Below are 15,716 nucleotides of genomic sequence, written 5' to 3'. Positions count from 1 at the left end.
CCCCCCCCCCCAGCAGTCTGACTTTATATCTAGAGGAAAGGTTGTGTGTGTGTGTGGATCGTGAGGCAGCTGTGCGAGAAAGAGAAGTTTCTGTGTCAATTCTCCGGACTTCCAAAAGGAAATGGGCAGGCGACAGGCGCGGGGAGTGTATCCTCCTATTAGTGGCACACGGCGTTGTCGCACGCTGTGTTTTTTTTGCACACTACTAGTTCAAGTGGTAACTAGGAGAGCATGACTAACTAGTTGTGGGTGAAATTATGGGATGCATCGTCATGGCAACAGACCAGACGTCACAATCTGGGCATGTGTGTTCCATTTTTGTCTTTCTTATTTTTCAGACTGGAAGACCTGGATAGAGATCAGTGGAAAAAAAAATGTAAATGTTTTTTTTTTTAATTTTTATTTTTTTAATCCTGGAGAGAAAAGCCCCCAGATCCACTGCAAAAAAAAAAAATTAAAATAAAAAAAAAAATTAACTGAGCGACGAATAGATTTCTTTTGGGTGAAGAAAGAAACGGGGCTGCGGCGTCTGGAGGGTTAACTTTCTGTATTCTCAACCTAAAAGGGGTTTGGGGGCTATGAGATAAAGATGCCGGGGTCGCTGAGTAATGAAGACGAGGGACAAGACGACATGGATTTTGAAGACGATATGCCAGGTGAGGGAAAGGGGGGAGGCGGGGTGTCCTTCAGATTATTTTGCGCCGCTACGCCTTGAATGCGGGGAAAAGGGCTTGTCCTGCGTTCCTGAGACCAGAGAGGAGGAGGAGGGGTGGGGTGCAATAAGCAGAGTCATGCTATTATTTTTTGCACGACCTAGTGTCTTAAAGGTGGGAACGTGTTTTTTTTTTTCCTTGTATTTGCCCGGCTGTCCTGACATCCAAGCCTGATTTTTTGGCGAATGATGAAAAGCCTGCTGCATGGTTTCTGAAGGCTGATTTTTCTTTCACAGGCTGCATGCGTGTACGAGCTTTACCTTGCGAGCAAGTCCTAAAAACACCAAGTTTGTTTCAGAGAGCTGTTTAAAAACCATGGCAGTTTAATTCGGTGCAGTGTCAGTGTGTGCTGTGATGATTGCTGTCCTTCTCAGTTAATGTGTGCATATGCTTTTAAGTAGAAATGGGCTACAGTGACAGCATCCGTGTTCATTTTGTTATAGGCTGGAAGATGCGCTGCTGTTTCCACTTGTGATCAGGAGGCTGCTCCAACTTTAATTTTTTTTTTTTTCCCCTTGCACTGCATGGCCGCAGAGGTGTGAAAGCCACGTGTAGGCTACAGTAAACAGTGCTTATCTAATGTGCTCTTTTCTGTCAAACCTGTGCCCTGTTGATGACCGTGGTCAGGCCATCCACAACCCCTTCAGCTGTAGCTTGAGCACCAACTCAAATTAACTGTAACCCACATTCTCGACATGCAGCTCATTCAGTTTACATGGTGGCTTTGTGGCTGGGAAATTAATCTGTCAACCACTCTGGCGATGAACCAACTGTACCACACATGCCATTTTTTTTCTCTCCTTAAAAGTGACCTTAATCAACTTAATCAACACCAACATCAACATAAGAATCCATTTTCCAAATTATGGCCACTTTCTTTTCTTTCGGTAAGTTTGTCTACCACCAACCTTTCTGGTGACTGTCTGTGCGACTCTGTGAAAATAGATGACACATCCAATCAGTTGGGGATGTCCCAGTCATAGTGTTGAGTTAAAATGATGCTTTGTTGATAGTATGAAATTAAAAATTTCCTTTGACTTCTGTGATTAGTAAACCAGCTGTGGGATGTCTTAGCTATAGGCTATGCAGCTATGCCTATTAATTATTATAATAATGATAATAAACTTTATTTATATAGCAGTTTTCAAAACAAGGGTACAAAAGTAGTCAGGTTAAATAATTCAGAATAACTTATAGTACAAAAAACAAACAACCAAACAAACATCATTTTAATGTAGATTCATTAAAATCTCCATCAGACTCAGTTAAACCAGGTCTGTTTCCTGGTTCCAGTGTGTCAGGGGCTGCTCCACTGTTGCATCCTACTGGGCGCAAAAGCAAGGCAATATTTATGCCATGGTGTCAGTTTAACCACTGCAGTCAACAGATTCACAGATATTCATCTTTTTTTTCTTCCTCCAGTTTGCTCTGAGCATCAGATGATTTGATGGTATAATGTCAAGGGCACGACTTAAAAGATGCTGCCTCTGCTTGCCTTTCACGTCACGATGTGGAAAACTTTCCTGGTTATAACAATAGATTGTGTATAAAAGAAAGGTTGAGAGTGTTAAAAACCAATATAATGTTGTCTCCAGCAGTAGGCCTACCTCTATGCAATATACAGTATATACTGTATTTCGTAAGTGTTGCTTATAGATACTGTGTTACACAGACACATTAGAGAGAAAGTGGTCTTGATTTTTCTCAAAATGAAGGTGTGTTTGTGACAAAATGATGAAAAATCCTGTACTGGCATTGGTTTGGTTTTGTCATATGGTGGCTTGGCATTGTTGTTTAACTGTCCCAAAATGTAATGAGTGATTGTCACACAACTGAGTTGCCATGGTGCGATTTTTGCTCATTTTGCATGTGTTTTATAAAGGTCTTGAACCTCTAAAGCTGGTATATTTTGTACCACTGTCACAAAAAAGGGGTTATGTTAATTGCAGTATAGCCTATATAATTGCTAAATCATTATTTACCATTTCATAAATGTGATTTCTATCCAGAGACTGCTTTTAGAAATTACCTAAGCATTATTCTCGACAATACCATGCATATAAACCAGCACAGCATTTTGCTCTTCTGTGAGGATAACATATGGAATATTTTTGATGAGCCACATTAATACCAGCAGGTGTGCATGTGAGGGTTTGCAATATGGAGAGAAAAAGACAGAGACAGAGAGAAGGAAGGTAGGAAACAGAGAAGAGCGTTGAGCGGTTGAGGCATCATCTATGACTGCCAGCCGTAGCCTGAGGGAGAACACAAGCACTGATGCGTGTCCCCAATAACCCAGTAGTTGGTTAAACATGCATGAGAGAGGAAAGGTGCAATTGATAATGGCAGGCGAGTGAAGATATGTGGGTAATCCAGTTTGAAAAGTCAAAACATTTTCATGTGTGAGTTTAAACTGCTTTATGTCTGCCTCAATATGATTTTGCTTTTTTGTGTTGTTGGCTATAAAGGGACTCTATAACTCTGCACTGCTTTAAGATGACACCCTTATAACAGATACGCTGTAGAGAAAGGTAAACATGTTGAAAATCAGTTGACCTACCTTTCTGAAACTACCATAAGGCAATAAAGAGCAGCTGTTTTGACATTATGATTGGTTTTTTAGTAACAATGGTTAATATCTTTGCTATCTTCTGTTTTTCCTTTCTTCTCATCACATCACTGACCACATATAAAGTGTTGCAAATCCATTGTTATGCTGCTGATATAGAAGTAGTTTTCAGACAGTTTTACAATCTCCGTCAACAGGCATCAAAGTGACAGTCAAGGTCAGGAATCCAGGTCAGATTTTTCCCTTCATCAAGATGCGTGCATGCAATTAAGACACAACAATGTCAAAGTACATCCTAGGGGAACTTTAGACCCCCAAAAGCTGTCCAATCATAGCCTTTATTTGTTGTGGCATATAAAGTGTCCTAATTCCCTTTGTTTCACTCTGGGTTCTTACATTGTCACAGATTGTTCCATTGTGTTTTCTGTTTTAATTGTTTTGTTCTTCCCTAAAATTGAAAGATTATCACAGGCTTTTGTGTGCCTACAAATGTTATCCCCAATTGGAAAGGGGTCTATTTTTGGATCCCTCACTGTGAAAGTTGACACCATTTTATTCCTGCTGCGCGTGCATGTTGCCTGTGCATGAACGATGCTTTTTTAATGTGTATTTGCAGTTGAGTTGTGCTGCGTTCCAGAGTGTTTTATATCTGCATAATATTGCGCATATAATGATCTTGTGCATAACATTGTCTATAATGGATATGATTTCAATGGTGATGTTTGGGCTTTATTCTTTCAGCACTTTGATGATTGCATTTTCTAATAATAGTCTGTGGATGTCTTTGTCTTAAGGAGTTTGAGCTGTAAGCACTTAATCAATGAAGAGGAGAAAACCTTTGGCTCTTTCTTTCCCCTCCTCGTTCATGGCAAACAATGCAGGGCAACATTAAGTGGGTATTTCCACATAGCGGCCAACAGAGAAACGGCTAATGTGTTTTCCAGTAAACTCAAGCCTCCGCGCTTGGGAGTCGCTCATGAATCTCCCTCATAATGGGTCAGTCCGGTGGCCAAGCCCTTGCAGGAAGGTCAGGACTGTGTCTCTGCCATCCGTCTGCACTTTACACAAGGCTTGTGTGCCAAGTGGCGCTTTGGTCCTTTTTCTAACAGAATCTGGTGCCAGACCTCCCTTTGCCACATGACTGGGCGACCTCCCCCTCTCCTGGCACAGCCTGGTCCACTCACCAAGAAGAAAGATTATCATTCCCCTGATGGCATTCCCTCTGGGGAATTCACAAGCCATTTACTGTAGGAAGGGTTCAGATTATAAAGCAATGCAGGTGTTAAAGACAGACATCTTTTATTTGTTGTTTCTTCAATGAATGAATTTCATTGCTGTCATCTCTGCCTATAAATGAGATACATCACTGAGAGACCATTTGTTTTGCAGGTATTTGGTCATAAGCCAAAGTATTTGACATATTAAAGATCTGATTGGATGATGGTGCTGACGTTAAAGTCAGGGGACCACCAGAGTCATTACAATTCATCCTCTGGAGGAAATTAATGTCTGTACCAAATTTCATGGCAATCCATCTGCTGGTATTTCACTCAAAACTACAAATTTCAGTCTGGTGATGGCACTAGCGGGAAGTCAGGGGATATTCAAAGTCATTAGGATACATCATCTGGGAACCACGATCTATTTACGATTTTGTGCCAATCCATCTTGTAGATGTTGAGATATTTTCACAAGATAAGTGAAAACTTTGACCAGCTGATAGTGCTAGAAATGTCAGACAATCACCTAAATCAGTAGGATTAATCCTCTGGGGATCACGGATGTCTGTACAAAATTTCATGGCAATCCATCATATAGCTGTTAAGATATTTCAGTCTGGACCAAAGTGGTAGTTGACAGGCCGACAGATTGACATTGCATCCCTAGAGCCACACTGCTACCATATGACCAAATGAATCAAACTTTTAAACCCTACATCAGTAACACTGCACCACCGCTACGAAGTTTGAGCGATTTATTGTACAGAAAGGGACACACACTTTGGCATCATCTGGTGTATCTAATCAGTGATGTGTGGTCAACCTGTAAGTCATAGTTTGCTCGTGAAAAAAAAAGAGGTGTGGAGTGATGGACTGTGTGTGCTTTGTCTAATCCAGGCTCATCTCCATCTGCATCTGATCCATGTCATCATCTGTGTGTCTAAGAGAGATGTAAGGCTTGCTGTGCTCCCATCATGACATACAGCAGCTAACATACATCTGAGACATAAAAGAGCTCCCTGTTTAAGATGGTGAATACATAAACTGAAGGCTTTATTTAGAAAGAGAGACATAAATTGGAGAGAAATATGTGATTCTGTGATTGAGGGAAAAATAAAGGATGTGTTGACAGACAGACAGACAGACAGACAGATAGAAAGATAGATGGATAGATAGATAGATAAACTACCTGCATTTTAACATAACCATTGTCAAATTTTAAGGTAATATCAGTAAAAAAAATGTCATCAGTAAGCAGATTCACTACAAAAATAATGGGCACATAAGGCACGTTACCCCCAATTAACACTAAAGTAGGGGTGACACAGTTCATCTGGTGGTCAGAAGAAACACAATGAGCCTGTCATTGCCTCTGATTAAAGCTTCCAAGCCACTGGTGTGCATGTGTGTGCGTGTGGGGGGTACCTCCCGCTAGCTTTGCTAAATAGAAGATAAGTGGTTGGTGAGGTTTGTGTGTCTACTACACAGGAATCCCTCCTCCCCAATCTCTCACTCCTGCTACCCAGGGGAGTGGTAGACTGCGGGGCTAGTGTTGGCTGATTGACTCTGATACATGTGCTGCATATTTCATGCCCTTCAGTCTGTCTGCGTGAGACGCAGAGAGCAAGGGAAACACGCAGATGGATAGACTGAAAGAGACAGAAAGACAGTCGGAGACATGGAGGGAGAAGGAGAAGGGGTTCAGCCTTTTACAGGGCGGTTTCATCCTGTGTGTATTTCTCTGTGTGTCTCCTTATAGTGATGTATTGTTTGGGACTGTCTCTCTCCCTTACTTACTCTTCTGTGACCCACTATGGCATCACTGAAGTCTGCTGCGCTCAGCAGTCAGCACGTTTGTACACAGCAGCTTTGAGACAGTACAGCTGACAACCAGCAGCAGGTCGCTTTAGTCCCGGCAAGCATTAAAGGCAGAAGATATGCTCAGTATACCTCAGTGGTCCTCAGGGAGTTCCCATTTAGCGGCAGGGCAGACACTCCATCTATTTGTGCTTTGACGGGTAAAGTTGATCCACACTCAATGATGTGCGATTATGAGGTTTATTTTGTCAAGTGCTCCTGCTGCTCTGACACTGATTGACTTTTCACTTTGTTATATTTTCACAGTGTACCAGGTCTGCAACTAATGCTTAATCTCTTTTGATCTTTGTTCATAAAATGTCAGAAAATAGCCGTAGTCAAAAATTGCGATCAAAATTTCTTGGAGCCCAAGGTGATGTCTTCAAATCAACGTGTTGTCCAACCAACAGTCCAGATGATATTCAATTTACAGTGATATAAAACAGAAACAAAGCAACGAACCTCATATTTGATAAGCAGAGACCAGAAAATGTTTGGCATTTTTTACTCAATCAATAACTTACATGATTAATCGATCATCAGAATTCTCGTCAATTAATTTTCTGTTAATCAATTGCATTTGCATTTAATCAAATTGCATGCTCCGCCTCCTTAAAAGCCAGATTGGCTATGGACTAAACAAACTCAACGGCAGCCAGCCTCTCTAGACTCTTTGCTGTGAGTGTTAATTTCTCATCTTACTTTGGGTTTCTAAGCTGATAATGTTTTGTCTCTGTGTGTCCAGACGAGGATGACGAAGGTGAACGCAACACCGTTCCCCTCACACCGCTCGACAGCTTCTTCTCTGATGATGAGTCCCTCAAACAACAAAAGAAGAAGAAGCCCAAAAAGATGAAAGAAGGGAAAATGCCCAAAGTTAAGAAGAGGAAAAAGGAGGTAAGGTGTAATTCACACTCAATATCATCTGACATGACCCCGGACACAACAGCTTGGCAGGCCTCTTTGGCTCAAGCTGTACCCTGCATTCTCTATTTCTCAAGCCATCGCTCTTTTGATGTCTCTGCAATTGGATCAAAGGTGTGTTTTGGCTGCTGGACTGCTTCTGTAATCTAAATGAGAGGCAGTGGACTGTCTCAGGCTTAGGGAGGTTGGCAGCATTGTCACCGTCATTGCCAGTGTAAGCTGTGGACACCAAGTGCCAGTTTAGACTGTAGATTTGTGCCTGTGGTGTTGATGCTGATGGCAGGGACTGCAGGTCAGAAGTACAGTGTCTGTGCCAAGCTAGCAGTGGGAGTCAGAGCTGTGACAGAGTTGTTTTGACAACCTAGCTTTTCTAGCCTTTATTTTCCAACATTTATACAACAGGTCGGCGGTTTGAACTGCTTCCAGCATTAATAGTTGTGTTTTTTAAAACCAGTTATGTTACGATTAGTGTTGCTTGCCTTTAAACCGAGCATACTTTTGCCACTGTGGCCACAAGTGATGAATACAGAATGATGGAAATGCTAAGTAGAGAAGACTCATCACTGACCCAGTAATGTGTTCTACAGGAATAGCTATCTAAACGTTGCCAACATTAGCTAACATTAGCTAAAAGTAGCTTACGTTACCAGCAAGCAGCAACCTCTGGGGCAAAAAAAAATGAAGCCAACATGTAAATGCCAAAAAGTGCAGTTCCACAAATGGCCACTTGCAGTTGGCTCCAAAAGTGAGTCAATCCCCATAGACCCCCTGTTAAAATGCCCAAATTAGCAGAAATAAATGTTTACAGCCTTTTACAAAAAAACAGTTTTGGTTTATATAGCTAATTTCCCCGTTCATGCAACTGTATGGGGGGTGAATTTTTATATAACGCACCCATTTAAATTTTATTAAGGCTGAAAGTTATTCATAACTAAGGGCGTGGCTGCTTTGACTGACATGTGGGTTCTGTCACGGGCAAGTCGCTACCACAGAGACAACATTGGTTAGGTAACATAACCATGGCGTAACCCCAGATTCAGAGTATAGGCATAGCTGTAGTCGTTGCTGTATCAGTGTGTTTTCAGTACATGAAAGTTAATTGTAACATTTTGGTCACCTAAAAATCGTGTTCAGCATTTGATGTACTAAAAGACCGTCTAAAGAGTCGGGTGTTCAGTATTTTACATTAAGTACATTTTGTTTTAATGGTTTCAAGTCTGTTTTTCTTTAGTGAAAATTAGCATTAGCATTAACTTTATTACAGTTAACTATAGCCTGTAAATTCACTGTGCTAACCCAGCTAGCGGCTAGCGTTAAGGTCAGCTCCATCCTTGTTCAAATATGGTCACTTCTGGCACCAAAATCCAAGGTGGTGATGATCAAAATGCAAATTTGAGGCTTCAAAACAGGAGTCCACAAACCAATGGGTGACGTCATGGTGGCTATGTCCATTATTTTTTAGTCTATCGTTACCAGTCAAAGAAGGCAAAGGCCATTGCAGTAAAAACTCCAAAGTGCATTGAATTGCGCAAGGGTGTGTTTTATTGCTTATGAATTATTTTTTTATTCATAAGAGGCAGTTATTTCTCCTTTCAAATAATTTTCTATAGTCTTTAAAGCTACATTAATTTATTTTTGGCCATTCGGGGGCAGTAGATCAAGCAGAAAACACAACATCTGAAATATTATCACCTTACAAAGTTGTTATGGCAACCATGTTAGCAATTATGCATAAAACAAAGTTAGCATTCGGCAAAATTAGCATTCCATTGGAGTCGTATTTCTGGCCACTTAACCAATGTAAGTCCAGCGTTAGCAGCTAAATATAAGTCTCTTTAGCGGCTAAATGCTCCCCTATGTTCATCAGCTAGTCACTAACTTTGGATGTCTGCCATTTGGTGCTGGACAGGTAGCGCACAGCGGATTTATCAGAGCTTTTTCACTGAAAACAGTTGACTGCTGCAACTGGAAATTACGCTGATGAGAGCTTTTTCAGTCTTTTCTTGTCTTTAAATCTTGTCCCCGTCTGTTTTTCATCATACCCTCATCTGAACTCAACCCTAACCGTAATCAGGCATCTCTGAAATGCCTAACCATAAACTAAATGAGGTTCTCACTCCAAGGGGAACTGGACTTCTACACAAAACATCTTGAAGACTACATTTCTTAATTAGGTCACAGAATCTGACAAGTTACAGAATACAACCAAAAAAATCTAAAAAATTAACTAAAAGAGGATTCATAGACCTGAGGTGAACTACAGTCAGGTGATAATTAGGCTACATGTGAGTTTGTCACTATGAACAACACCTTTAACATAACACACAGTCCTTTGTTGCACTGAATAGACAGAATAGAAGCCAACTCTCAAGCCTCATCCATTTCTACTTTTCCTGGAAATTTAGCCAAACCTAGAAGCTATAATAATTTTTTATTCGATGATTACAGGAATTCACTGAACTGTATTCCCAGTGTGATTCCCGCCTGTGTTGGCAATGGCTTTAACAGTGTCAGTGACATAGCCAGGATGTTCCCCTCTGCTGGCTAGAGATGCCAGCAGTGCTGTGAGGAGCTTGGCTGGCCAGGCTGCCACCCGGCCCTTTGGCTGCTTGTGGTAAACACTGAGCTCTGGGTCTCACCGAGCTAATGAGGGGGGGGACTCCCTCTGACACTCTCCTCTCCCCTCTCCCACACAGACTCTGCTCTGTATTCTCCTCTCCCTTCCCTCTCTCCTCTTGTCTCTTACACGCATCACCTCACTTTGCCTTGATCGTGATGCCGCTGCTTTTGTTACTGCCTTTGCGTCATAGGAATTGCAGTTCTCTTTCTTTCTTTCTTTTTCTTTCTTTCTTTCTTACTTTCTTTTTTCTTTCTTTCTTTCTTGCGTATTTTGTTCTCTCTTGCCCTCCCACTGAGGAAACACTGCTGCTGTAATTCACTTCCAATCACTCCCCAAAGGTTGGTGTCAGACAAGGGCCAAAAGTCAATTGGGGTCAGAGACTGTCAGTGGCACATCCCAGTCTTAGGTCAGAGCTGCTGGTGGGAAGAATGGTAGCCAGGGAGAGACTGCCTTTTTCTTTCTCTCATCTGCAGCGAAACAAAGGAGCTATGTAGACATGAACAGATATCCTGTGTCCTTTTTGAGAAAAAAAAAATCTACTAAATCAACGGAATTTGAGTTTATAGAAAGCAGTTAATTTTATTGGGAAAAGACGACGCTGTGGTTTCGCCACAATAAAACCTCTATGAAGCTGTGAAGAGCTGCTCGTAGCTTTAGCAGCTTGCTGAAATACAGTCAGGCTGGGATGAGCCTGTATCTTGTTTTTATAAGTTCAATATCCTCTCTGGGATTGTGAGTCAACAAAGAGCTGTTGCTGATTTCTGGGAAAAAGAAGAGGCAATTGTTTAGGAGCCATAGTGTTTTTACAGCAGTATTTTTAGTGAACTACATTTTATTGAATATCCACGTCTTGGCTCATTTGATATTTTCTGTGGCATGCTCTGCAATCTCCCTAAGGCAGAGCCATTATGAGGAAGAATCTAATTTGATTGCATTATCAGCACTTATCTGATTTTCTTCCCTCTGAAAGTAGAAGCACCCTCTTTGTTGCTGCCAGTGTCCTCTTTGGCCCTATGTTGTGTGTGTAACATTGAACTCTGGGCCACGGTGAGGTTGTTGCACAGTTCCACCTTGTCTATGCAGTTGCTCTCAAGTCAACAGTGGTTCTGCTTCCTTGCTTCTCCCTCCTCCATCCCCACCCCCACTCCCATCCCCCATCCACAATCTTCAATTTACTCTCTCTCTCTCCTCTTCTTCTTATGCATAAATGAGATTTGTCTAGACGGGTGCTAGAGCACCGGCTCTGCAACCACAGGCCTCTGCATAACAAGCTCGTTATGCAAACGTGTCTGATTGGATGGCGCCGTTCCATTGGCTGCCACTGTTATAGAGTGTGTGTGCATGGAAGGGGGGGGGAGTGAGGGTGGGGGGGGCTGAGTTGCAGGATAGAAAGAAAGAGTGAGAGAGAAAAAGAAAGGGGGGGCTGTTGAGAGAGAGAGAGAGTGAGAGAGAAAATAATGTGAGGGGGGGCTATGAGTTGTGAAGGAGAGAAAGTGAGAGAAAATGAAGGCGTGCGGGGGGGGGGGGGGTGAGCTATGAGAAAGAGAGAGAAAACTAGGAAGACAGAGAGAGAGAGAGAGAGCGAGAGAGAGAGCTAGAGCCAGACACTGCTCAAATTTGGTCGCCATGGCAACACAGCCAGGCTGCTGGTAGGGTTGGCGGGCGCTGCGGCAACGTGAGCCTTTCCACTGCGCTACAGAGCAAAACGCCTGCAAGTCTCTCCATGGATCCACACAGGCCTGCTGAGCAACAGGCAGCGAGCAGAGCACAAAGCCGCTGTGCACTAATTCACTCCGTAGCATGTGCAAAAACATGCACACTCACGGATACGTACGTACTGTATATAAACATACACAAAGACACGCAAACACACATGTGGAAAGAAAATGAGAGATTATAAAATAACCAAAACACACACACACACACACACCCAGACACGCATGCATGCAAACAAAAAATGCATTCGTAGATTAAAGGAAAAGAAACACGAATTCAGAAATACACAAATAAATACGCTCACAAACAAATACGAACATGCACGCTTGCACACACGCACGCAAGCACACAAGTAATTAGGCGAGAGGTGCGTAACGAAAGATACACCAGATACTTCTTCCTCTCTCTCTCTCTCACACACACACACACACACACACTATCATGAGCACGCACCAGTGAATTTGCTCATATGCAACTCTCTTGATCACACAAACAACACCTGTTAACCGTTAAATCCATATAGCCCTCCAGATGTCTCATATTAAACAGGCAGGATGCAGCTCAGGCTACAGATCAACTCTGTGCTGTGATTGGCTACGCCGCCTGAGGTGTACTGTTTCTCGGTTTAGTTTGTTGTCGAAGCACGTGTAAAAGGTGAACGTGTCTCTGACTTGACTCCTCATCACTTTCGCCTCTGACAATACGTAACAGCAATAATATCTATATTTTCTCACAGGAAGAAGAATTATCATATTAGTTAGGCAGTGACACTTTGGAATGATGTAATTTAATTTATGCAAATGCCGTCGAGTAGGAGCTTTTATCCAAAGTGCTTTATAGTACGGCAGCATATGTTTTTAGCGTGGGTGGGCTCTGCGGGAGCTCTAATCCCTAACCCTGGCAAAATTAATGCCATGCTTATTTGCCCTATCATTGAGTTTCATATTTTAATTATTCCCCTCTTTTTATCGCTAGATTTGAAATTCTGTCTCCGAAGATATCTCCTAAATGGAGACAGATTGCCTCTATCGTGCCAATAATAAAATTCAGACTTGAAATTCAGTTGTGACGCTGGAATCTGGCTTTGATGCTAGCTTTTGTCAGTCACAGTCATGTCCTGAGGTGGAGAGCGAAAGGAAGATTCAAATCCAGATTCTGCCTGTTTACATTTATAAATAATAGCTGTTTGGCAGCAGCTGTTGACTAAATCAAAGCCAGACTGCTTAGGTGACTGCTTCATTCAACAAAAACATAGTCGGAGTTTTTGCGAAGATGTAAGTTAGACACATACGGTGTTTATGTGCTGGAGACTGAGAAAGATCAGGGAATGAAGCATGAACCTGACACATGCTCATGCCCTGCCACTGCTTATACCAACTATAGCAACAGCGGGCATTTATTTGTACATGTGCATGTTGTTTGTGTGTCCCTATGCACGTGCCTCAGGGAGGAATCCAGGCAAGAATCGACAGCGACCTGGAGGAGACCTCAGAGGTGGAAGAGGAACGGGAACATCCAGAAATAGGCTCCGAGAGCGAGAGTAGCATGTACGGCCCCACCAAGAAGAAGAAGAAGAAACCGAAGGAGAAGAAAGAGAAAAAACCCCGGAAGAAGAAGAGAGACGAGGAAGATGATGACGACGACGATGATGATGGGAACATGAAAGTAAGTCTGTGATTTAAAGCGCTTTTCACACACAGCAAAGTGACAAAAGAAACTAAATTTATATAAAGCTGGGCTAAAAAAGACGAAAAGTCTTCAGTGTAGATTAAAAAAAGATGGACTCTGCATTGCAGATTGAGGCAGTGAGGGGGATCCAGTGGGTAGAGGCAGCAAATTTTTTATTCACATCTTTTCAGATTTAATGCAGTTTTTTTTGACTTAACCTTTTACCACTGACTGTCCTGCCCACAAGACTCTAACATCCATGAACACAAGCATACAACTGAAACCTTAAAATACTGTGTTTCCCTACCTCCTAAGCATCATGGCAGTCAAACAGTGTCATCAATCCTTGAAACTTTTATTTCAGAATGTATTGCAAGGATCTAACAATTACAATTTGTGCATTTCTTTTATTAATTAGGCCGACTGTCAGGTTTCTTATTTATTTAACATCAATATTTTATTTATTAAACATATGTAGATAAACATATGAATGTTGATCTCTCTCTCATCTGTATTTCCTGAGGAACCCAAATCATCCAGCCAGTTGATGCAAGAGTGGGGTCTCGAAGACGTCCAGTATGGCTTCACCGAGGACGACTATAAAACCATCACCAACTACAAGGCTTTCAGCCAGTTCCTCAGGCAAGCATCTAATTTCTTGTCTGGATTATCATCTTATGTTAAACTCCTCTGTTCTGTCTCTGTTTCTGCGGATTGTCAGAGTCCCTCACTGAGAGGCTTCCAACAAAAACTCCACAGTAGAGAGTAGAGTGTGGTGTGACGGGCAAACACTGCTCTTTTTGTTTGAGCTAGAAAGCTCGGGTGTTGGTATAAAGAGTCTGTCTCACCTGGGGCTGTCTGGCTCGGCTAAGCCTCTGCTCCGACAAAGTGGAGCATGAGCTCCTGCAGTGCCCCCTGTGAGTAGTCAGCTGCTTACTGGATGCCTGTGACAGCCGGGAGGCTCTGGGACTCGGTGCTCTGACCCACTGTCTTTCACAGGCCAATGTGCCAAACCTCAAGCTGTTGCCTGACAAATCACAAACATGACATATACACAGCAAAGCAGGGAGAACAAAACTTAAGGGCCAGCGGGGTGTCAGCAAATCAAGACCCAGATCCCTCCAGTGCTGAGGGAAGTAGAAATTACATCAACGGGAATGAAGTGTGAAATATTAAAGCTGCTGCTGTTGTCTCCTCTCCCTCTGGTTTTACTCAGGCCTCTCATTGCCAAGAAGAACCCGAAAATTCCCATGTCAAAGATGATGACAGTGTTAGGGGCCAAGTGGCGAGAGTTTAGTGCCAACAACCCGTTCAAAGGCGCATCTGCAACCGCTGTGGCCGCCGCTGTGGCTGCCGCTGTGGAAACGGTTACCGTGGCACAGCCAACGTCTGTCAGCAGCAGCCAGCCGGGCTCTCAGCTGGGGCCAATCAAAAAAGCCAAAACCAAAGAGGGAAAGGGTAAGGCCTAGTGAACTGTGACAGGACGCATATTTTTAGAAATAATAGTAGAATACCACTCAGTTAACCCATCTGTGGCCTAAATCTGTGTGTCTCAGGACCAGGAGTTAGAAAGAGAAGCAAGAGTGTAAAAGAGGTAAAGAAGAAACCGAAGCCGAAGAAGACCAAATCAAAGTCGGGCCAAAGTGGGAAGAAGAAGAAAGCGTCTTCGGTATGTCTTGTTTTTTTTGCAGCAACACTTTCAGCTCATTCTTCCTCTCAGTTTCTCTACTACTATATATTTTCAATGACATCAAAGTGGCCGCAGACTGTTTACAGTGCTTACTGTGAAAGTCGTTTTTTTCGTGTATCTTTCAGCTCTTTGGTTTCTGTGTATGCTTTTCCAGAGCGAGGAGGACTTCCTGGAGGAGTCAGACTTTGATGACATCAGCATCCACAGTGCCTCTGTGCTTTCTGATACCTCGGGGGCCGCCACCAAGAAAAGGGCCCGACGTGGGCGGAAAAAAAGGAAAAGTATGTTTACTCTCTACAATCACCATGCTCTGTGGTGTTTTTTCCCTCCAAAATCCCATTGAAAGACCTTCAGAACCAGACTGTTTGGTTTGATTATGAGTAATGGAATTAAAATGTATTTCCTAAGCTTTACTTATTATGGTAATGTTTTCTGAAGGCACATCACCCTCACACTATCATCGCAATGTGTAGTTGAAATACTGTATTTGGAAATTGCCCATGTTTGCCTCTTCCTTTTCCCTTCTCCAGAGGAGGATGGGGATGGCTATGAGACAGACCACCAGGACTACTGTGAGGTTTGCCAGCAAGGTGGAGAGATCATCCTGTGTGACACCTGTCCCAGAGCGTACCACCTGGTCTGCCTGGACCCTGAGCTGGAGAAGGCCCCTGAGGGCAAATGGAGCTGTCCACACTGTGTGAGTTGATTAATTTAATCAGATACTGTATATTTATGAAGT

At 42.7% G+C, this 15,716-nt stretch overlaps 1 protein-coding gene across 2 annotated transcripts in view; it reads left to right on the top strand.

The window, feature by feature from the left end:
• The first annotated feature begins 367 nt into the window (after positions 1-367).
• The window catches only part of chd5 (chromodomain helicase DNA binding protein 5), a 38,979-nt gene continuing 23,630 nt past the window's right edge, over positions 368-15,716 (top strand). For both annotated transcript variants that reach the window (XM_042406664.1, XM_042406663.1), the window contains exons 1-8: positions 368-656; positions 7,105-7,256; positions 13,066-13,284; positions 13,811-13,929; positions 14,504-14,745; positions 14,844-14,956; positions 15,132-15,258; positions 15,508-15,674. In XM_042406664.1, coding sequence (XP_042262598.1) covers positions 590-656; positions 7,105-7,256; positions 13,066-13,284; positions 13,811-13,929; positions 14,504-14,745; positions 14,844-14,956; positions 15,132-15,258; positions 15,508-15,674 — 1,206 coding nt within the window. In that variant the 5' untranslated portion in view covers positions 368-589. The remainder of the gene's footprint in view (positions 657-7,104; positions 7,257-13,065; positions 13,285-13,810; positions 13,930-14,503; positions 14,746-14,843; positions 14,957-15,131; positions 15,259-15,507; positions 15,675-15,716) is intronic.

Source organism: Thunnus maccoyii, chromosome 3 (genome assembly GCF_910596095.1).
Source record: "Thunnus maccoyii chromosome 3, fThuMac1.1, whole genome shotgun sequence".
In the NCBI taxonomy this organism is placed as follows: Eukaryota; Metazoa; Chordata; class Actinopteri; order Scombriformes; family Scombridae; genus Thunnus; species Thunnus maccoyii.
This window is presented reverse-complemented; position numbering and strand designations above follow the sequence as displayed.